The 22,619-nt window shown below is 40.0% G+C and overlaps 2 protein-coding genes across 2 annotated transcripts; both read left to right on the plus strand.

The window, feature by feature from the left end:
* On the plus strand, positions 1 to 2,639 carry LOC148657345 (uncharacterized). The gene is made up of 3 exons (XM_088644424.1): positions 1 to 297; positions 1,290 to 2,524; positions 2,616 to 2,639. The coding sequence occupies exons 1-3, from the start codon at positions 78 to 80 to the stop codon at positions 2,637 to 2,639; spliced, it is 1,479 nt and encodes a 492-aa protein (XP_088500550.1). The 5' UTR covers positions 1 to 77.
* LOC148657346 (uncharacterized) lies at positions 2,526 to 22,618 on the plus strand. Its single transcript, XM_088643469.1, has 14 exons — positions 2,526 to 3,494; positions 4,119 to 4,344; positions 5,564 to 5,694; positions 6,841 to 7,009; positions 7,966 to 8,105; positions 9,080 to 9,214; positions 10,126 to 10,283; positions 10,866 to 10,992; positions 11,454 to 11,639; positions 14,586 to 14,735; positions 16,472 to 16,626; positions 17,101 to 17,227; positions 20,416 to 20,601; positions 21,827 to 22,618. Exons 1-14 carry the CDS (start codon positions 2,657 to 2,659, stop codon positions 21,850 to 21,852), a joined length of 2,754 nt encoding a protein of 917 aa, XP_088499595.1. The 5' UTR covers positions 2,526 to 2,656; the 3' UTR covers positions 21,853 to 22,618.
* Position 22,619: the final 1 nt, after the last annotated feature.

Genomic DNA, 22,619 nt, shown 5'->3' on the forward strand with positions numbered 1-22,619 from the left:
TTAACCGGACATTGAACCTTTCCTTTACTCCGCAAAATCGTCTTTTAACATCTGGGAGCTCTGCTCTGCTCTACCATATGCAAGATAGTTACATACGGCGTTGTTACTTTGCATTGCATTTCTGTTTGTATATTCAAGAGGTAGCAAAGAAAGGTGATTTTTGCAACTTAAAAGTTGGTTTTTATTTTAAATGCTTTGTTTTACGTGGACAAGAGATGTTGCTGATTCTTCTGATCCTTCAGTGCGCGATCCGCACTGCTTTTTGTGAAACTCTGAGCTGCGAACATTACCTCAGCCGTAAGTATTTTGTCGCTGTTCTGTTTATGACACGCAGTCGTTCTGAAAATCTGTGAAGGATTTTAAGATTGAAATATTAAACACTCGTAGAAAATTCTGTAAAATAAAGTCTCCGAAAAATTAGGGGTACTATAGGGGTATATATTACAGTAGGTATTCTTTAGTGAAATTTATTTAGATAAAATAGTGCTGTTCCCCTTCGGTTAATGTGATGGATGATACGAATTATGCAACAGCTTTATTTGTGCCACAGAATTTTGTTATTTGTGAACTTGCTACATTCTGTATGTTTGTTTGAAACACATTTTCCTGACAACTTGCATGCTACAGAAGATAAATGCTAGAAATGTATTAGCAGTCATGCAGATTTTTGTTTTCCACTCTATAAATAACTGATTTACTAGTCTGGTTTTGCAAATCCTTGAATCATTAAAAGTTCACTTCAAGTCATATTGCTAAGTGCTTAATTAGAAACTACGCACAGCACTACTGTATATCTTCAGATTTAGAATAAAAGCTACACTGAATGCAAACCATGGAGTAAGAGTAAAATCAAAAAGTCACGTAAGATTTGAACAGACTACTTTGTTGCATTACATACACTTCTAAAGCAATTTGTTAAGGAATAAGGAAGGAATTGATTTGGTCAGTATTTCTCCGATGAGCAAACGTTCCAGTCCAATTGACCATTATTTTTGCTGTCATTACAGGGCAGGGCTCAGAGTTTTTCCAGTGTATTGTCACATAAATACATTTTTTCTTTATAATTGAACAATAAAAATGGTTTCCAATATAATGAAAAATAATACAGTGTGTCAAAAAACGCCTGTGTATTAAAACAGATTAACATTTGGAGAAACGGGTTTAATGGTTTTAATTTAATTGGTGAAGTGGTTGTTTTTTTTTTGTTAAAGAGGGCTTCCTCTTCATTCAGAGTGTAGTTAAAAGTTCTTTGATTGTGTGAATCTTTGTTGCCGGTTTTATTATTGCAGGACGCGTGGCTGGTGTGTTTCACTATGATCGTAATATTCGCTACAGCCTGACGTTCCAGGAAGCTAAAGAAGCCTGCGAAAAGGACTTTGCAGCCTCACTAGCTGACAGAATGCAGCTGTTTACCGCGTATCAACAGGGGCTGGAAGAGTGCAGGGCTGGGTGGATTTCATCGGCTGAGGTGGCCTACCCTCGAGTTCACAAGAACTGGAATTGTGGCCAGAATCACACAGGCATCATCACATACGGAATTAGGGAAAACCTGCTAGAGAGATGGGATGTGTTTTGCTACAAAGAGGACAACAACTGCTCTGTTTACCCGACGTTTTTCCCAACAGCACAGAGCTCAGCAGCAAGCGAAAACGCTGAAATTCAAAATGTTAGTGGTGGCTACTTTACAATTACAAGTACATTGAGGAGGAGAAAAACGGGAACTAAAACTGCAGACACTGGAAACTCCTGGACCAGAGGGGATGCAAAAGGCTTTAATAACAACAGCCCTGTTACAACAACTTTGAATGGCATGAGATCTGGTTCATCTGAAAGTTCTAATGGATTAACCAGAGCAAGAGATGGACCATTTAACATTCCCGATGATGGAAATCAGGAAATGGCATCAAGCATCAAGGAGAGGCAAACAATGGAACCTCTGCTTCAGGACGCAATGACAGGGGCTGCAGAGGTAGAGCAGGCAACTGAGGGATTTGAAATCCTGAGCAGTAAAATGCCCGGGTCCCCTCTGTTTTCTGTACAGTTAAAAACCACCCCCCATAATGCAGTGCCTGAATCCAAAATAACAGATGTCAAACTGGTGGGTCCCTTCAGAACTGTGAGTGCGTCCTTTGTTTCTGATTCTCTAATGTCACATGCTCTTCCACTGCCTACACAGGGACTGTACAAGCAAGATAACGCGGAACAAACACAGGGTGACAATATTGATATTATACATCCCTCATTGAGGAAAGATATCAATCAAAGCACTTACACAACAACCACGATGTTCTCAATGTCATCATATCAGCCTAATACCTCACCAGAATTGCGCGAGGTAACATCTGCTGCTGTATCTAATGAAAGGCAGACAACAGAAACATATACTAACCGACAAGAAGCATTTTCTGAAAGAAGTTTATTTGAGTTTGTGAAACCAACAAAGACTCCAGTGTTTAAATTGACTACCACTGGAAATACAGAGAGTTCCAGAGCCACATTAGCCCTAAGCCCAGATGAACCACAAGTAAATCTTACTTTTGGTTCCCCAGAAGAGGAGAAAAAATATCACCATGAGAATATAACTACAGTGAGTGAAGCTAATGTCCATCACAAAGAGGGAGTTAATGGAACAAGTGTAAAAGAGGGAGTTAATAAAATGACTGCTCTTGTACATCAGGAACATTCATCACATGCTGCTAGAGAGTATGACGAAGTGTGGACTGAAGATCCAATAATAACAGTTAAATCCATTCCAATTAATAAAGAAAACCCTGAGTTCAGCCAAAAGAGGTCTGACCATGTTGACAGACTATTTTTGAACAGCAGCATGCATGATGTTAGGGCTTCTACAGAACAGATCGATTGCAAAAGAGAAAATGTTTTTTCCACTGGAACTGGCCAAGACAATGGCTTAGGCTCAGCAGCCGAGCAGTTTTTGCATAAATCTCTTGTTGTTGCAGACAAGGTTGGGTACATACCCTCAGTGTCCACAGCACAGACATTTAAAGAACATGAACACCCAGTGACCCCTGTGTATTCTTCATCTCAGCATAGTACATGGATGGCAACCACCAGTGCTACACCCTCATCTATAGGGACAACCATGTTTTTGGACACATCCACAACCATACACACGGCTCAACAAGGTGGTGAAATTCAAACTACTTCTTTTTCTGCTGTGGCTCAGACTAAAGGATCTTACATTTCATCGCCTGCACTGATGAAGGCAACAGCAGTAAGCCAGATACTGACTGACTCCTCTAAAGCCAGTGCTCATTTAATGTCCACAGCATCCGCGGAAGAACTCCAGATGAAAGAGCTTCACGTCACAGCCACCTCTCCTTCTTATCCAAGAAGCCACGATCCTGTCCAAGATTTAAATTCTGCCACTGATCAACCTGACCATCCAGAGAAAACACCTGTAACAGTTCTCACTGATACTGGTAGGCAGCATGAAGCCACCACAGTTATAGGCAGCTCTGAGGTGCCACCAGGTAGGTTTAGACCAGTTTAGAGAGTGGTCTGGAGTCCTAAAACAGCACATTCAATTGTACATAATGAGTCTAATTTTCCAAATAGAGAATTTGCAGGGCTGTATTCTATGGAGTTGACACTTTGCCCACTGGGAAAAGAATAAGGCTTGCTACAGGTTTATCATAGTGAGAGAGTTCTCATTCAAGCATGTGTCAGATGTTTTGGCTGTGTAAAGCCCATTGTCTGAGAAAAGCAATCTTTTAATTTCACTTTATGTTATATTTGGACCTTGTCTTGGAAATCAGGAAACAACCCCATTAGCAAAGGATTTACAGCTTTTTTTTTGATGTGCCATTATATTAATGTGTTTAAACTTCTGTTTTTTATTCTTTCATGGATATTTTATTTGAAAGTGAGTTTTCTTTAGTGCTGAACTGGTGCCATTTTTCTCAGAAAGGTGGGCACAGTTCCCATGAGGACTATGATCTAACCTGTTTGAGGAAAAAAACTCTTTTTATTGATTTTGACTTCCTGTGCAGTGGGAGTAAAGACCAAATCACATCACTGCACTGCTGTGTTATTCCACAGAATTCTGAAGTGCAGATAGTTCATCTTGTATTAATTTTCTGCTTTATGCATGTTAGTGTCCTGTGGAGGTGTGCTACAGGGAGATAAGGGGGAGTTCCAGAGCCCTGGTTTTCCTCAGTCATACCCGAGTAATATGGACTGCACCTGGAAGGTCACAGCTCCTCCTGGGCACCTCATTCTCTTGGCATTTCACTCAATGGCGCTGGAGGAGCACAAGGGCTGCCAGTATGACTTCATCACCGTCTTTGATGGCAAACGAGAGGAGGGAGTGGAGCTAGGCAGGTAACAATGATGACAACTGAGATTCTAAAGTCAGCCAGAACATAAAAAATCTAATGACGAATTTCACTGACATACAGTATACTGGGATACTGGGATACATACTGGGATACTGGAATGTATACTCTTTTAATTTGTTAAATTCCATTTTCAAGTGGGCTTCAGGGACATGTTCATATACCACTTGCTTTCCCCTGTTGTTTCCTTACTTGGGCATCAAGTTTATTCAGTGTGATTCTCTGTTTTTCTTTCCATGTATATTTTGCTACCTCTCATTTTGACAGCCAATTCAAGGAAAAGATGTAGAAAAGATGTTTTAAAGATAACTGTCAGGATTGTGCAAAAGGCAGTTCAATCTGCAGTGCACTATGCCTGGGAACCTGTGGCTAAAGCACTGTGCAATTAGACCAGTGCAACGCAGTATCATGTCCTCTCTTTAGCCCTTAAGTAGCGCTTTCAGAAAACTGCTTTGCTGGAAAAAATAAAAGAAGACGAAAGTCAGCCATCTCAGCTAAACAACAAAAAAGAGGAGAGAAACATGGATTATACCTACAATGGTATTAAAAATGAGTGAAAATATAATATACAGAAAAATACTCAAATTACAAAACGTGGAAATACTGACATAAAACGTTATGAACCCCACAAAAAATCATTTACTTTTGACCAATTTTTCCTTATTCTCTTACTCCTGACTTGATGTTCTTCATAAGAGCATATACAGTTTCAACCAAAGACTTCTTAAGGCCAAACTGTCATTTTAAGCTCTTGCAAAACTTGAAGGAATGAAATGGACATTTGGGATGGTTTATGACTGTTGCTGTGAGGTGATTGATTGAGTGACATCTTTTCAGCACAGGAGTCTGTGATAAAGTTTGATCTGCTACACAGTGAAAACCCCTATAGTCTCTAATCATTGATAGGAACTTGTAAAGGGGGTCTCTGGTTTTCACTTTTACAAGAACAGGCAAAACCAATGGTAGGTAACCCCACAACAGCATATCAGTTTCACTTTGTGGGATGAACTTCTTCCCCCATCTAAATTTTGCATTACAATAGATTGTTTTAACAAGATGAGAAACAGTTCTCAGACCTAAATTAAAAGAAAAAATACTGGGAACCAGCCATTACTTAATGACTGGGCTCCACCAGGCAGTGATTTGACAGTTCATTGTAATCGCTTCTGTTGATGTCATTTTTTTTTTGCTGTTTTGTCTGTCAGGTTTTGTGGGTCGCAGTTGCCACCTCCACTCAGATCATCATCCAACACCATGACGGTGCAGTTGAGATCGGACGCCTCTGTGGAGCTTGATGGGTTTTCAGTCCGCTTTCATTCAATGAAGCTTCCATCAAGTAAATCCGCTCATTAACTTAAAAAAAAGTTCAAATGACGACTCAAGATGGTGAAGTGAACACTACAGTTAATGCACTGTAACGTACTTAGAGCATATTAGTGTATTTGTTCCTTTCAGTGAAAAGCTAAAAGGGTAGGAAATATATTGTGTTACAAAGGGAAGAAAATGGCCCAAAAGCTTGAGCTTATTCCAGGTGCGAAGCAATGGTGAAAAAGTGAATAATCCATCAGTTTAATAGGAAAAATAACATTTTTTTTCTAATTTGTAACATGGGATAGGTTTTCATGACACTGTATTGAAAACACATGTGAATTACTCAGGCTTTGGGTACTGCCTTGTAAATTCAATTTGTTGCTTTACATCATCTTTTCTAAAATAATCTCTTCTTTAGATATTATTTAATTGCATGATGTTCTTTGCAGGATCTATAGTTATAATTATTCAAAAGATTGAAAGGGTGATGGAGTAGTCAACTTTACAAAACACAAAATAGCAATTCTATTGTAATGTCCGATTGTGTATAAAATGCTTACAATTACGCTTGTCATGAACAATTTGATATACTTATTATGTTATTAGATAAACTGAAGACTTAAATCAATGCCGGTGTTGTAAATAGATCTGTAAAAAATCTGTAAAAAGAAAATGCATGATATTCCCTTTTCTCATACTGAACCTGGTTATTATGGACTTTAATGTACTCATGTTTTTTGGAGCCAATTTACAAACTTGTATTCTCCTTTTTGTTACAGTGAGTTTATGTGTACCTGCCCAGTTCTTTCTTCCAATCAGTAGTTCAGTCAAAGTCTAGTAGAGTTAGAGAAGAGGCATGATTTGAATAGCGAGTTTTATTGAGGTACTGTAACTCACACTGGGAGGAGGAAAATGACAACTCATCTGCAAGAATAGGGCTACTGCTCCCCTCTCTTCCCTCCATCCCCTGCTTTAAGGAGAGTGAGGATGAGGCGTGCACAAGCAAGGAGGCAAGAAGAGTGCTATAGTAGATGTAGGTAGGAAAAAGTGGAGGAGGTTAGGGTTTGACCTCCTTCTGAACTATTTTTTGTCTAGCTCAATATTTTGAGCACAATATTTTGTCAAGCTCTTTCCGAGGTTCTGAATGCGTGGTCCTTTTTTAAATTTTGAGGTCTTCCAGGCCGTGTTAGATTGCGAGGGGGCAGGAATCGGTTTGAAGGGCTCGTGGAAATGGCTTTCGGTGGAGCGCTAGGGAGGGTGTGTGCCGAGCAGTGGGAAAAAAGGGAAGCGACAGTGGTGTGCCGACAGCTGGGATTCCCTGGAGCTGCCATCGCGTACAGGTATTTGACTACAATGGTGACCGTTTGGTGGCTGTATTGTTCAGAAGAAACACATTTCAATGTGCTGACTCACGATCTCCAGTCAGAATTGTGAAGCATCAGTGTTGTCTGTTTACACAGGAAATGACAAAAAAATGCTTTTAGTTGCAGGCAAAATTAATTACAAATCTTTTTATAGCCCTACGTTTTACAAAAACATGACAGGAACTATGTGGAAAAAAGAAGGACTTGTTCTTATTTTTAAACCAGAATTGTTCTTCTTAAAATGGACTACTTAGCTGTGACTAAGAAAATACTGTGGGTTTTGATTCTGTTTATTTTTAAGTGCTACACTCGAGCTGAAAAGATTTGACTAAATAAAAAGTCAGTACTGACCAACATGATGCCATTAAGCAAAAAAGAGTCAATTAAAAACTATGTAGATATACCACAGGAAGCCTCACCAGCTTGCCATCTTCAATCAAATGATGTACAGGGATGTATCACTCTGTCTGTGATAACAATGAGTCTACACTACTATAGAATACATTAAATACATTAGAATCATATTAGCATATATTTGGTATGATTTCTGAATGAAATCACAGGACACAGGTATCAGACAATCATAGATTTGGATACACACAGCAGTTGCCAGACTTTTATAATGTGCAGAATTACATTTATCTTGCCTCCTAATGCTGTATTTTTCCCCTGTTGTTTGTAAAGGCTTCAATTAGCAGGACCAAAAAACAATACCTCGCTGGTTGAGCAAAGGAGTGAGATTTGGTGTGTTTTAGGCTACGAAGGGGCTCACATTCTCCTCTGTTGCAACAGAAGCTATTTTTAAAGAATCTTTTATATCGCAATGTCCTCCAACAGAAGTGAGCTCATTCCAACCTGAGCCTTTGGTGGCGTTGAGCACGCATGGACAGAAAGCCTTGGTGTTTCGACATGAATCTTTCTCCAATTTGTAGGGTCCAGTCACAAGCACGTGACCCTCCTGTGACTGTGTCCTATGTGGAATGCTCAGGGGATGAAAGCTCCCTGGATGAGTGTGAAGTTAAGTGGGGCCGGGAATGTAGTACAACAGAAAGAGCTGCCGTCCACTGTCAAGGTAGGAACTGAATGACGTGAGACAGGATTGTTCTGTGGAAGTTTATTCTTAGGTCATTTTGCATCACATGGCATACTGATGTGTCCATATCCACCACTAATGTTATTATACGTTTAAGTACAGAGACTCGTATGTCTATCTAACACTTGTGCAGCAATGTTCAATTGTGCGAGTGCGTTGCTGAGAAATAAAGTTCATTTTCCAGCCTCATACTTCACTGGGACATATTACAAAAGGAGGTTGCTGCTCCAAAAAAGTTGGACTTACCAACCAGGTAAATCCAAGGCATATAACTTATTACATGTGATTGCTGAGCAAATCCATCTTTTGGCATAACGTAGAAACAGGAAAGCTTTAATTGAATTTGACTGCAGTTTCAAATTTGTGTTGAGAATTAATATCAAGATGGTTGTGTCCGGGGTGAGCACACAGACCTGAGCCAAAGAAAATAGCAGTGGATAGGCTTCAGGGTTGACGTTATTGACATTTTATAGGTAGGACAGAGTGGTTGCTTTGTTGTAGGGTTCTTGCAGAGAAGTGGTCAAAAAGATAAAAAAAATTGACATCATGATGGATCAAACTCTTTTTCTTATACTTGTTTTAAATGTTTTTATGGGCCTCTGGTCTTGAGTAGTTTTACCCGTATGAAGTTGGAATTTAAAACATTATTGGATATTCCTACTAGTTATTTTAAAATATCATCCTAGAAATAATGTATTAATTGCAAGCATTGAGTCTGAAGGCATTGTTTTCAGTACAATTTATTTAACACCAGTTTTGTAATTTACCATTTTGTCATTATGATTATATGCATTATTTTGGTTTCTATATCATTTCTTTACAGTGGCACCTATATGTATTTCAACATGTGTGACCTCAGGCTGTCCAATTAGCTTGTTTCATAAAGAAGCTGCATCAGACTACAGGTGCTCTCCTGGACATGAGAGCTGTGAGGGCATGTTTGTTTGTTGTAGTTATGGAGACCTGCTCAATCCTGAGGAGTGCTGGTGTCCTGGAATCTGGAACCTATGTCATTGACCCAGATGGAGAGGACCAGGGAGTCGAGCCCTTCCCTGTCTTCTGTGACATGAACTCTCTACGAGCTGATGGTGCGATCCCCTCTTAAGTGACTGACTTAACAAGGTTAATTTTGTTTGGATAAGAGAGGATTAGCAAGTGTGTCTGTTTAGCTTCTGTAGGCTTACAGCATACAGTACATAATAATTATTTTAGTGCTTTACACTGTCTTAATGAGAATGAACTACAAACTATGCATAAATCACGGTAGAATCTGTAGTCTTACCATTTGAAATTGTGCAGTCTTACCACTTGAAATACTGCAGTTTCTCTGGAGTTGTGAAATAAACTTTGAAGACAGAGCGTCATCCCTGCTTCTCTCCTCTCCTATCACCATCCTTGTAGTATGTCCTTGGTGGCCAGGGAGTCAAGGCCAGAACTCACCTCCAGATGTTCACCAGCCCTATTACTTAACACCAAGATGTTAGTAATTTGGTTCAGGTTCCTGAAGTGTTTCATTAATTATTGTGGCAAATACATCTAAAAGCAGGGATATTCAAATGCCAGACGGTGCTTTACATTATAACAAGGCTTGGATACAGTCCCCTGTTTATGCTGCAAATCAATATATTGTGGGTGTTATTGTGGCACAGTGGTTTGAACTGCTGCCTTGCAGCGCTGGGGCCCTGGGTTCCTGGGGTGCTATATGTGTGGCGTTTGTATGTTCTCCCCATGCTCACGTAGGTTTGCTCCATAGATGAATTGGCTTCTCGGAAAGATATACCCTCTTGAGTCCGTTGCTTGCTGGGATAGGCTCTAGCTGCTTTGCTTCTGAATTAGAAGAAGTGGTTAGAATAAAGTTGTTGTTTTTTTGTGGGAATGTAGCGGCTGACTGGAAATCAAAGCAAGATCTCCATCCGCTTGAATTCAAAGAGAGAGATCATGTGAGGGACAAAGAAAAGCCAGGAAACAAACGATCTCTTCACCAAGGCTTCCTTCTCAGGTGTGACCGTGGTGGGCCATGACTCAGAGAGCCGTACACGAGTCTCTCCCTGCGAGAAGGCTGGCTGCTACTCCAGGCACATAACGTACAGGCAGGCATCGCTGCTGCAGCTGAGGTCTCTGATTCAGGCCTCTGAATCCTGCACTCAACTCGTCAAAGTAAGTTCAGCCTTCCTCATGCTACACTGAGCGACATGCTATAACTACGCCTGTCAGTTCCCTAGATCACAACGTACAAAAGGTGCAAACTTTTCAGGAGGCGTATCTAGACATCCTTGTTGATTCTTTATAGCTTGCATGTGGACTTTGTAAGAGATTTTTGCAAACAGTGGAGTCAGCATGTTTTATTAAGAGGGCCTCACAGGAAGGCCCATACTGTATGTTTTCAGTTCTCCCCTGCTGGTATGATGATTGAGCTGTAGCAGTGAGTCAAGCTGATTGGCAGCCCTGGTGGGGGATGAAAGAAAAGCCATTAGACCCTTACCAAAAGCATATCCAGGACTGCCTCAAACCTTCCGAGTGCTAGAAGTGCCTTTGCCTGTTTGGAGTTTGCACATACTGTATTACCTGCGTTGGTGTGGGTTTTCTCTTGGTACTCCCTTCTCCTCCAGTCCCCCCTTATATATGCTAACAGAGTGAAGGGACCACACCCCCTCCAAGCAGTTGTCCCTTCAATAGTCCAGCAATAAAATCCTTTATTGCTGAAAAATTCTAACAGACCTCCCACAATTCTCTGCGTAGCTGGAATGTCGCCACACCCGGTTTCTGGGAGAGGAGTGGGGCTGGTGGGTATCCTGGGATGGACGCAGGATGAACTCTTGGGGCAGCACATCTACGGACAGTAAGAAATGTGCCTGTGGAGAGAGAGGTAATACTGGTTATTAGGTCATTCTCTACCACTGAAATCGGGATTCTTAACTCTTATTGCCGTTTTACCTCTTATTTCTTTTAAGAATCCCTGAACTGTGTTCCAAGCTCATCCAAAAGGGCAGAGAAACACTATGTGTTACTTGACAAATGTGGCTGATACGATTAATAATGTGACAATAATGAAAGTATTTTTAGTGACTTCACAAGTATAAAAGAGAAAAAGATTTTTCCATGCATTTGGTATTTTCGTAAGGATGATAAAAAGGATAAAATGATAAAAAGCTTTGCATGTTTCAGTGCAAGTACGTACAGTACATTCTAAACAGCATATAGTGTGCATGCATAAAATGCATTTTATATATTTGAAATATTCCTTATAATTATATAATAGGTACTGTTAAATGCATAATGTGAAAAACAACTGTACATAGAGTGTGTCCGTACATATTGTATCTGTAGGTGACTGTGATCTTGGATTGCTGACATGCAACTGCGATGCTAATGACGAGGTGTGGCGTTCAGATGAAGGCTACCTGTCTGACAAGGCCTCCCTGCCCATGAGAGAGGTGAGATTAGGAGACACCCGAGACATGCCAATGGAGATGGCCTTCCACACGATTGGAAAACTGTTCTGCACTGGACAAAGTAAGGCCATAAAGCAAATATGTTCTGTGAAGGTCTTAACTTCTGATATGTCTTATATTCATTTAGAACTACTAATTCATTTCCTTCTCTTTATACGCTAACACTATCACTAACTTTTTTGCAATTCCTACTCAGCACAAGTCACATTGACCTTAGAATACCAAAGAAACATTGTCATATCTTGCCAAAAACATTCTCTCTGTCTGATTGCCTATTTTGACACTGCAGATTTAGTATTATGAAGAGCTTAAGCCACAGCTAATGCACAGCTTGGTACAGTACATCAGTCCTGAATAAATAACACAGCTCAGCACAATAGAGAGGAATCACATCATAAAAGTGGATCGTTCATACTTCTTCATTAACAAGTGTGTAACATACTGTATTTTAAGACATTCTAAAGATATATGTCGGTCTTGTCAATTAATATATAGAGTAAGTACATGAAAAGGGAGAGCCCCAGTCTCAGGTACTGTAGGTGATTAGAAATTAATTAACAGATGTATTGTTGTGCAAACCCAACCACTCTTCACAAAGATGGAAACTGACCCAGCAAACTGCCTTACTCTTTGTTCAGGCAACATTGTTAAATTCGGCAAAGCAGAAGACACATGGTTTCATATGACATGATAATCAATGTCACCATTCAATGCTAAAAATTGGATTCACAATCACTCAGGCAGTTGGGCTAGTTTTTGCTGGGCAACATTTTTTATTCCTCAGTCTCTCATAGTCGTTTCATGTTCCGATTGGAATGTATCCAGGCACAATATGAATTTAAAATTTCAAGCACTCAGGAAAGAGGATTTTAAATATAAACCAGTCATAATTGTGTGATTTCGAATTGACTTAAAATTAAAGGGGATCCATAATATTACATCTGATCTTACAAGCACAGCTTCTTGTGGATATGCAGTCTAGGTTTCCAGCAGTTGAGGAGTTAATTGCTGAGAAATTCTCTGACTGCATTCCCACAATTAAACTAAAGCACTCAGAGATCCGATTCCCTTTTAAGAGATGTTATTTCATGTTTCCAGCTGTTGTACATTTCTTAAGTGTGAACAAAGAAATGACTAGAAACTGAGATGTCTTGGTGTTTTCTTTTGTGATCAAACATAACATCTTCATGTGGTTCATTTCTGAAAACAATGGATTATGTCTTTCAGCAAATGTAATGAACAACCTTCGGTGTTAAAACATGAAATTCCATTGATTCCTTTGAATGTCTTGTTTTTTTATGAGGACAGAAATAACTAAAATAAAGACAAAAAACACTGAATTTAGCAGATTTCAGTTCAACAGTATTCTTGATTAACGACATTAAAAATAGTTCTCTGGCGGTACTGTATATTTATTTCTAAATTTGTATTTTATGAGTCGTATACATTGATTACTAACAATTTGCCATCCATGCGTGATCAGAAATCCTTGTCTGGGCTGTGGCAAGCCGGAGACTGCCTCCATGGGACACATAACTGCTCTTCTCCTGGACAGGATGTGACTTGCAATTTAGAGCGACCAGTCCAACCTGTCAATATTTGCTTTAGAAATTCAGCCAAAGCCAGCATCAAACCTCAGATCCTTCATTTGTGAGGCTGTCACGCCTGACATCCCTCACTAGAGGGCGCTCCACTACTCCTGTTATTGTTATTGTTCTTGTGATTAACCTCCCCAGGTGTACCTTCTTAGGTGTATTATTTAAAGACTAGCTCCTCCAGACCTCGGGGCTCATCATTAGGGTAAGGATGTCGCGAGGCCCGCCTGGCACCACGAAAACCTCCTGCTTCCTGAGCCCAGGGTCTGGAGGATCTCGCCCCATCACCCCTGGACCTCCATGTTTTGTATGTCTGTGTGTTCCCCCCTCCCAGGGACTTTAACCTTGTCGCGTCCCTCAGACTGTGCCCTGACCAGCCTTTGGACCCGTTTGGATTTGGATGCTGTTCTTTGTCTCCCACGTTCACTGTCTCACGGACTGTCACTATTATTTTATGCACTATTAAACCCCTGTGTGTTCCCTTTTTCTTGCCTCCTATTTTCTCCAGCTCTTACTGCATTGCATAGGGTCTACTACAAGACCTGACACGGATCTCAGTCCGTGTTCGTGACAGAAGCATCACATCTGACTTTGCCAGTATTGGTCCTTGCTCTGTCTGATGCTGTATATTAATAGATGCCTTAATTTCATTGTGTCACCGTGATGCTCAACCTACAGGGTTATCTGCAAAGATAATAGTATTAATTTTGAAAACTTTCCAGTCTCTCACACGCAGGCCTCGACTCTCCTTTTACAGCACTGCCTGCCAGTGAAACTTATTTCTGCAGTGCTCAGAGCACACCTCTGTCTGATGCATTGAGAGTTATGTACTGAACATAACTGTTGTACTGTATTTGTTAGAAGGGTGTTACCCTGTCTTTACAGGGTTCTAGCCCATGCTATAAAAAAGGTTACACTGCAGTTGTTAAATATGCCATATGGATTTTACTGTCAATTGACAAGAGCAAGGGCACAAAAGCATGCCGTTATTGCCCTGTTGTCCATCAATCCATTTTCTAACTGTTTCTTCCAAATCAGAGTCACAAGGGAAAAAAAGAGCCTACCCCAGCAAGCAATGGGCACAAAGCAGGATACATCCTGGACAGGACACCAGTCCATTGCAGGGCACACACAGACACAGACACGCACACACTCACACCAGGGCCAGTCTTCCCAGAAACAAATTAATGTAGCAGTGTATCACTGGACTATGGGAGGAGCACCTGGAGTAAACCCACATGGCCATGGAGAGAACATATCAACTCCACACAGATGTATTTAATTGAAGGCCCCAGTATTGCAAGGCAGCAATACTCACCACTGTACCGCTGTGCCACTCTTTAGCACCCAGCTGAGTAAAAGATAAAAGCTTTACTTCTACTCTCTTAACTATCTGTGTTGACATCGTGCAGAGACCTTGGATCCAGTGCTGGAGTCTTGTGCAGCTTTGAAGGAGGCTGGCTTTGTGGAGTCAAGGCGATACATCATTGACCCAGATGGGCCAGGACAGGGGTTCTCCCAGTTCGAGGTGTACTGTGATATGGCTTCTGACCCACTGACAGGTAAACTGAAGCCTAATAGAAGCAACACATCGCACCTAGCATTCTTGGATGACTTTTCACCTGTTCTTTTAATTGCTATCTTGCATTTATCTAGTTACTCGAATCCCAGGTAAGAGTTCCCAGTTTTAAACCATTCCCTGCTTAATTTCCTTAAAGGATATTTTTAATTCTAACCATTGTTCTTAGATCTGCCTGCTAACCTGCTTTGTTAAAAAGCATGTAAAGGCCAATGATAGGGATTGAAAGTGCAGGGTCATATACAGTATATACATACTTTATAAAGTAAATACATTTTGTACTGTAGATATAATATTATTGCAGAATATAATTTAATTCAGATAAATTGGGGGCTGATAAATATGGATGATACAACTTAAATCTGTATATTTATTTTTTAGTATGGTTCAGAAAAACAAAACGACTTTTTCAATAAATCAGCAATTGATGTATAGATCAGTATAGCCAAATTAATTTAATGAGAAATTAAATTAAATCATAAATCTGTTTTCTGCAGTGAAATTTTCATAGTTTGCAACTTGTCTGAAGCATGTTGTGAAACTGTACTTTTTTGACACTTCGGTATGACATAAAATATGCTTCAATGCCAGAATAAATAATCATGGAACAAATGCCCACAGTGGACATTCATAGTTGCGATTACAGGAATGTTAAAAAACAGGTGGGTAGCTGCGTCAGCATGCATAGGCTGGAAAGGAACAACTAAGGATATATTCCATGCCTAAAGAGAAGAAAGGAAACACAAGGTTTCAGCTGTGGAGCTTTCTTTGTGTGTAAGAAAGATAGGCTGATGCAGCTACCCACCTGATATATAACATTTCTATAGTCACAAGAAATCAGCAGAAGGTGCGCTATTTTGTTGAATATAAATCCTCACATGATGGTCAGGGGGACTTTTTAAAAAAACGGTACAGTAGATTATCTTATACTTCAGTATTTTGAGAGTCTGTTACATTGTGTGTCACACCACAGTGTCAGAATGGTGAGACGTTTTTATAATCAGGGGGGAGGGCCATAGCAATACAGCAGAAAGTGCAATCACCTTTTCCCAGTGCAAGTTCGTGTTATTGTGAGTTTTTAAAATTGGTTTTGCGATTTTCTGACATATATTCCATACAAAAATACAATTTGGACAGTCGCTATTTATTTGGATATCCCCTTTCACTGAGGATGTCTACAGTATTCCATCTGGATTAGTCCTGACCGAAGAGAGCCATCTACAGGCGAAAGGCGACATAACATCACTGCAGCAGCATTTAAGGTGGAACGAAAAACGCGCATAATCTGGCAAATAAGAAACCAACTTCAGCCTCGTAAGATATTTTGAGAGAGAGCTTTTTTAATTTGAATCAGAAGCATTTTCTTAGCAACATTTATTTCAATTTCTGAAGTACATTTTTGTACTTTGTGAGCACTCATCCTCTGGATCTGGATTTTACTGTGTTAAGCAAATTTTTGCTGATTCTTGCAGCACTCTTACCGCTTAAATTGAAATAAAACTGGATTTTGCCATCTCACTTTCGCGATACAATTTCCAGATCCTTTGTTTTGTTGATGGGTATCGTAGTACTATGATTCTTTTACCATTTGTGTATATTGTCTCTACCACAGTGTGACTTCTTTGAGTTTGCGCCACCTTGTGCTGGCCCTGTGCTTGCTGCTAGAACACTAATGAAGGTGTATCTGTGACCTTGCTGGGCTGTGTCCTCCTGACTCAGGTATCACAGTGGTGAGTCACAACAGTGGGCACCGCATGCGTGTGGCTCCTTGCGAAGAGAAAGGCTGTTACAGGAAAGAGCTCCAATACGAAGCAGATCTCCCTCAGCTCCACGCCTTAACACAAGTGTCCAGGTCCTGCCAGCAGTATGTCAAGGTGAGCTGGGAGCAGAGAGCAGGAGAGAAGACAGCTGCACAGCTGTTAAAACGTCTGCTGTAGAATGTTTTCAAACTAATGTTGAGAAGTCAAAATAGCTCTTTCCTGAAGCCTCCCTCAGAAGCAACGATGAGGTTGGTATATTTCTTTAATTGACAGGTTATGAAGAGTTAAGTTTTTCATAGACCTCATTTGCACAAACTCTACCCAGTTACAGCAATGCCAAGACTTATCTAGACTGAAAAGTAGCAAGACAAACAATTGTTAAACTTTCTTCATTTGCCTGTATAAAATACCCACAAATCTTCAGACACCCCTGTCATTAGATTTCACGGACATGTGTGATAAATATTTGTGTTCAGAATCATTTGTGTTAGCCGTTGAACTGTGGACAGGATTAAACTGGATTAAACTGCTTTGAACTAGTGTCCCCTGAGGAAATGCAGAGCCTGAACCTTGTTTTTCGTCCTGCAGCTGGACTGTCGGCACACTCGCTTCGTTCAGTCTGGCTGGGGCTGGTGGGTCTCATGGGACGGGCAGAAGATGTTGGACTGGGGAGGAGCTGAGAGGAACAGTGGGAGCTGTGCGTGTGGCATGACAGGTGACTGAGCCCGCCATCTTGTGCTTCTGTCCTCAGTCAGCCTGACGGACAGCTCTCACTCATTGCAGAGTCTGCATGTTTGGTGTGGTTAATTCATATGGATTCATTTTTCCATGGATCTATTTGTGGCAAACGGGTGTTTGCTTTAGTTTATATAATGCTCATTAGAACATAAGAACATAACATAAGGCCCATCTAGCCTGTTGTTGGTGGTGAACTTATCTAAAAACCTCATCCAGCCACCATTAATAAATAAATTAATGAAAACACCAAATAAGATATTTTACTGTGTAAATTTATTTTTTCATTTAAAGGGGGGTAATCCAATGTGAAACAAAAGTCACATTTTCTGAGGAACTGGAGTTCAGAATGTAATAGATCATTATATGATAGTTATATGATCCAAAAATGTTCATAGTTCCACACTACTAATCCCAGAAATTAGTTTTTCAGTGCAGTCTTTTCGGTCTAAGCCACATAAAGATGCCTTTTGTACAGTATATATCACCATTTGTACTGTTTTCACTAATGTCACCAATGAATCAGTGTTTTACCTCTCTCATTTACTGATTACACTGTGCTTTTATATGCAAATGCCTTCCTATTTAAAGGCAGCTAAACAGCACTGAGGACTCAATATCTGAGACTGAATTGCAGATATACTGTAGCTGACTCCTGATTTTCTAACTACATATTGATTAGAGCTCAGTAGTGTTTCCACACAACTTTCGGCACATCCTAATATGTGACCTTCAGTTTGACACTGCTTACAACTGATATTTTGTACCATATTTCTCCTTTTAAGAGGTGATAAAAGGAGTTGTGTCATTATGAACTACATACAGTATACAGTACCCGTATATACGTACAGTACTATATAAAAGCAACACACATCTCCCTGCCTGCTTCCTTCTCCAATCCAGATTTTATGCTCTTCTATTCTGATGTATAAAGTTAATTCAGAATAAAATTTCTGCAAAACCTACTGCCATGATAGCTAGTAATCAAGAGTGATACAGATTCCGTTGCATTGTTTGTATGCATAAATGGTGTGCATACATTTTATTTATAATGATTTCAGAATAAAGACATGTGTCTGTGTGAGTTTCTCTGGTCAGGTAGTGGATTTAAAGCAAAGACTCAACCATGAAGACCAAAAAGCAACTCAGGGAAATTCATTGAAAAGCACAGATCAGGAGAGAGTAAAAAAATATTGAAGTCTCTGAATATCCCTGTGAATACAGTTGATTAAATTTCCAATAAATTAAAAGTACCTGGAATGTCCATGATTCAATACTCAAGATTTATTTCCCATATACAACAAGTGTATTAAAATGCTTACTCATTCAGCTGTACCCAGTAACATAAGAGAAAAAAATAGGCACAAACAGACATTCACAATAAATTTAGACAACATACGTTATAATACAGGCAAGACAGGACATACTGCAAACAGTGCAGTACCTTAAAGTGCAGGTGTTAACTTGTGCAGGTGCTAATTTGAGCTGTCAATGATGCGAACTGCTGGGGGGAAGAAACTGCTTTTGAATCTATCTGTCAGTGTTCTGATACTGCGATACCTCCTACCAGAACCCAGGGGTGAAAACAGATTGTGGCCTGGGTGAATTGGCTCCCAAAGTATAGGCGGGAGCCCTGAGCCAAGAATATAATGTCTACTCCACAAAGCTGGCCTAAATTGCAGAGTGGAAAACCCATCTAAAATTCTGCATGGTGTTTCACAAAGCATTTAATTGATACTGCAGATGTGTCAACAGATTATGTGGTGAGGTGGAATGAAACTGAACCTTTTTGGTCTAAATGCAAAGAGTTATAACTATAACAAACTCAGCACAGTGTATTACCTAGTCATGAATGCCATAAGAAACAAGAGCAAACAAGCTTATGTAGCCCATGTGGTAATTAGTAGCTTATTGATCCAACGATCTCATCGAGCTGTTTCTTGAAAGAGCCAGTACTTGGATGGGGAGTCAAATACAGTTTCAAAAGAAAACCTGCCTCAGTTTGCTAAAGACCATAAAAAGGGCAAAACATCACTTTTCAGCAGGACAATGGGCCAAATTACAAAGCCAAAGCTACACTGGAGTTACTTAAGAATAAAAAAAGCTTTGTGCTTGGGTGGCCCAGTCAGAGAATCTGTGGGAGGACTTGTAAACTGCTGCCCATAAGCGATACTCAATAAAATGGGACATTGTAAGCAAATCTACAAAGAAGAGTGAGTAAAAATTGCAAAAACTGGTGCGCAAACTTACCTAAGACTTGTGTAATTGCTACCAAAAGTATGTACACCAAATACAGAGCTCACAGGTCTGAATGCTTCTGCAATCAACATTTTATCAGCTCTTTATTTTTTTCTGACATTTACTATGTTATCTTACCCTTAAAAGTTTTCCGTTTGAACTCCCAGGTTTTGAGTAAAGTATTAATTTTACCATGCGTATGCATGGTTTCAGTGTTATCTGCGTGTTCGCATGGGTTTTCTCTTGTTGCTCTGATTCCCTCCCACATTCCAAAGACTTACTGGTAGGTTAATTGGATTCTGGGAACTTTGGCCCTGGTGTGAGCGTGTGTATGTTTAAGTCAGTGTGTGCCCTGTGATGGACCGGCATCCTGTCCAGGCCTTGTATCTGTTGCATGCTGAGACTAGGCTCTGGCTCCCCTGCACCCCTGTATCAGATAAAGTGGTTAGAAAATAGCTCGATTGATGTATGCATCAGTGTTATTTCACAAAGTGATACACCATAGGAGTCTGAATACTTTTGCAAAGCACATTATACCTGCATAAGGTTTAGCAGGCATTAGAGATCAGATTCTTTTAAAAGGAAATACCTTTATTCGTAATTTCAATATTCAAACGTAGCTTAACAGAAATATGGCTTCTGGGCCTCTACAAAAGTAGAGTGCCTTAGGATAACATTCTTTTAATGCTGTAGCATTTTTTTCAGGTTCAATGTTATAATAATAATGCTTTTATTATTAGCTACTGAAAATTGTTTGACATCCAAATTTGTATTTGCATTGCAGAACCTAAGAATTAGACTAATGTAAATGTGTAGATTTTGCAACAAGATAGCATACTCCAGTTTTAAGTCATGGTAGATCTTTTGTTTTTAATTTTTTATAATGTCCTAATAAGAATTGCAATCTAACTGCCTTGGTATTGTCCACAGGTACATGCTTTGGAATGGGGCGCCTGTGTAACTGTGACAGCAATGATCACGTCTGGAGGATGGATGAGGGTTTTCTCAGAGACAAAAACTCGCTGCCTGTGAAGGCCGTGCACTTTGGGGACACTAAGGATGCCCCTCTAGAAATGGCCTTCCACACTGTAGGAAAACTGACCTGCAAAGGGAAAAGTAAGGTTTGTTTTCCTATTTTTTCATATTTGTGCTAGTGTTATGGTTTATGTCATGCTAGTGGCACGGTGGTGCAGTGGATAGCATCGTAACTTCACAGCACTGGGGGCTTGGGTTCAATTCCTGAGGCGCTATGTACGAGGAGCTTTTATGTCGCCATTGGTTTCCTCTGGGTCCAGTGTCCTCTCACAGTCCAAAGACATACTGGTAGGTTAATTGGCTTTTGGGAAAACTGGCCCTGGTGTGAGTGTGTGCATGTCTGTGTCTGTCTGCGCTGTGATCGACTGGTATCGTGTCCAGGGTGTACCCTGTTTTGCGCCTGTTGCTTGCTGGGATAGGCTGCAGCTCTCTTGTGACCCTGTATTGGATAAAGCGGTAAGAAAATGGATTGATGTTCACGTCATATTAAATATACTTTTTTGGGAACATCAGCAGCTTTAAATACTGAATTATTTCAGCAATATCCATCTCAGCGATATCAGAGCCAGGGCTTCTCTTTACTGAGTTCTGCTTTTGCATATGAACTAGAGGTGTGGATTAGTAGAATTCTACTCTTGGGCACCATGGTAGCACACTGGTCAGTACTGGGGGAGTTCCATTTTGGACCTGGGGTGCCTCTGGGTGAACTGGTTTCCTCCCACAGTCCAAAGACGTACTGGTAGGTTAATTGGCTTTTGGTTAAACTAGCTTTGGTGTGAGTATGTGCGTGTCTGTGTTTGCACTGCAGTGGACTGGCATCCCATCTGGGGTGTATTTCAGTGCTTGGTGGGATAGGCTCTGGCTTCAACACGATCCTAAATCGGATTAACCCGTTAAAAAATGAATGGATAACACATCTCTCTACCACTTTGGGCTGGATGAGTTTGAGTTCTATACAATGTGGCATCCTTCATCATGGTGCTTAATCTCTGCTTGTATACAGTATGTGCATTTGAAACATCTGAAATTATCTGGAAAATGTGATAATTTGCACATTTAAGGATCATGCATAATAATACATCAATATAAGGAAATGATAAGTTAATTAATTTTAATTTACTGATGCAGGAATGTCTAATATTGATAATGTGAACAAAATAAGTTGCACAGTGATCCTATTTGACCTACAGTACCTTTTTTCTACTGAGGATCAGAAAAGGCAGACACTAGCTTTCTATTAGCCAAAACCTAAGATTAAGACTGAATCATGTTGCTTTGATGACTTTCTTTTCTGATTTCGTTTCAGTCTCAAGCACATCACCAAACATCTAAACCCAGGCATAAAAGGACAACAGATACAGCTATTGGAGAGAGGGCATACCGAAGATTATTGGAAATTCTATGCCGACTTGCCTGAGAAACCAGTTGATTGTGGTTTGTTATAGAGCTTTTAGGCAAGACCTGCTGACATGCAAAGGATTACTCCTGAGACACGAAATTCAAAGATGACCCATTTGAATTTTTAGATGAGAGGAAAGATTCACATAAGGATACTGCTGCACTGACTACAGGCATACAGTAGAAGGAGCTGCTCTGGTATTTAGACCTGGCAAGCTGCATCTCTGCACCAGTTAACAGACATCACTAAGAACTATTCAGCTTCCACCTTCAGGAGCTCTGGGTAGAAAAGACAGAAGGATTTTTAAAATGTGATGAGTCACAGACAATGATTATCAGTGAGTTGTGGATGCAAGAAATGTTTAAGAATAGCATTGGGGAACTACTGAACCAGTACTGCAGCACAATACACATTGGAGAGTATGTGTGCAAAATTCCTAAAGATTAAAAACCAATGCACTTATGGTTTGTCAAAAGTTAGGGCACATATATAATATTTTGTGTTCTCATGCATACATTATTTTATAAAAAGGTTAATAAATTTGGTAAAAATGAAAAAATGTATTGAAAATATTTCTGATTTTTCACTTATTTCTATGTAAGGTGGCAAATGATATCCTCATATGAAATATTGATGCATACAGTTATCAGTATAGTAACACTGAGTTATACCAAAACACAAAGTAGTTATGGTCACTTTC

This window comes from Lepisosteus platostomus, chromosome 8 (assembly GCF_059453375.1).
Source record: "Lepisosteus platostomus isolate fLepPlt1 chromosome 8, fLepPlt1.hap1, whole genome shotgun sequence".
Classification (NCBI taxonomy): Eukaryota; Metazoa; Chordata; class Actinopteri; order Semionotiformes; family Lepisosteidae; genus Lepisosteus; species Lepisosteus platostomus.

Coding starts and splice junctions, on each gene's coding strand:
- LOC148657346 (XM_088643469.1), top strand. CDS start 2,657: ATGACTGCTCTTGTACATCAGGAACATTCATCACATGCTGCTAGAGAG. Junction 8,106..9,079: donor AGCTGCCGTCCACTGTCAAG/GTAGGAACTGAA, acceptor TGTTTGTTGTAG/TTATGGAGACCTGCTCAATC. Junction 14,736..16,471: donor GGCTTCTGACCCACTGACAG/GTAAACTGAAGC, acceptor CTCCTGACTCAG/GTATCACAGTGGTGAGTCAC.
- LOC148657345 (XM_088644424.1), top strand. CDS start 78: ATGCAAGATAGTTACATACGGCGTTGTTACTTTGCATTGCATTTCTGT. Junction 298..1,289: donor CTGCGAACATTACCTCAGCC/GTAAGTATTTTG, acceptor TTATTATTGCAG/GACGCGTGGCTGGTGTGTTT. Junction 2,525..2,615: donor TAAGCCCAGATGAACCACAA/GTAAATCTTACT, acceptor TCCATCACAAAG/AGGGAGTTAATGGAACAAGT.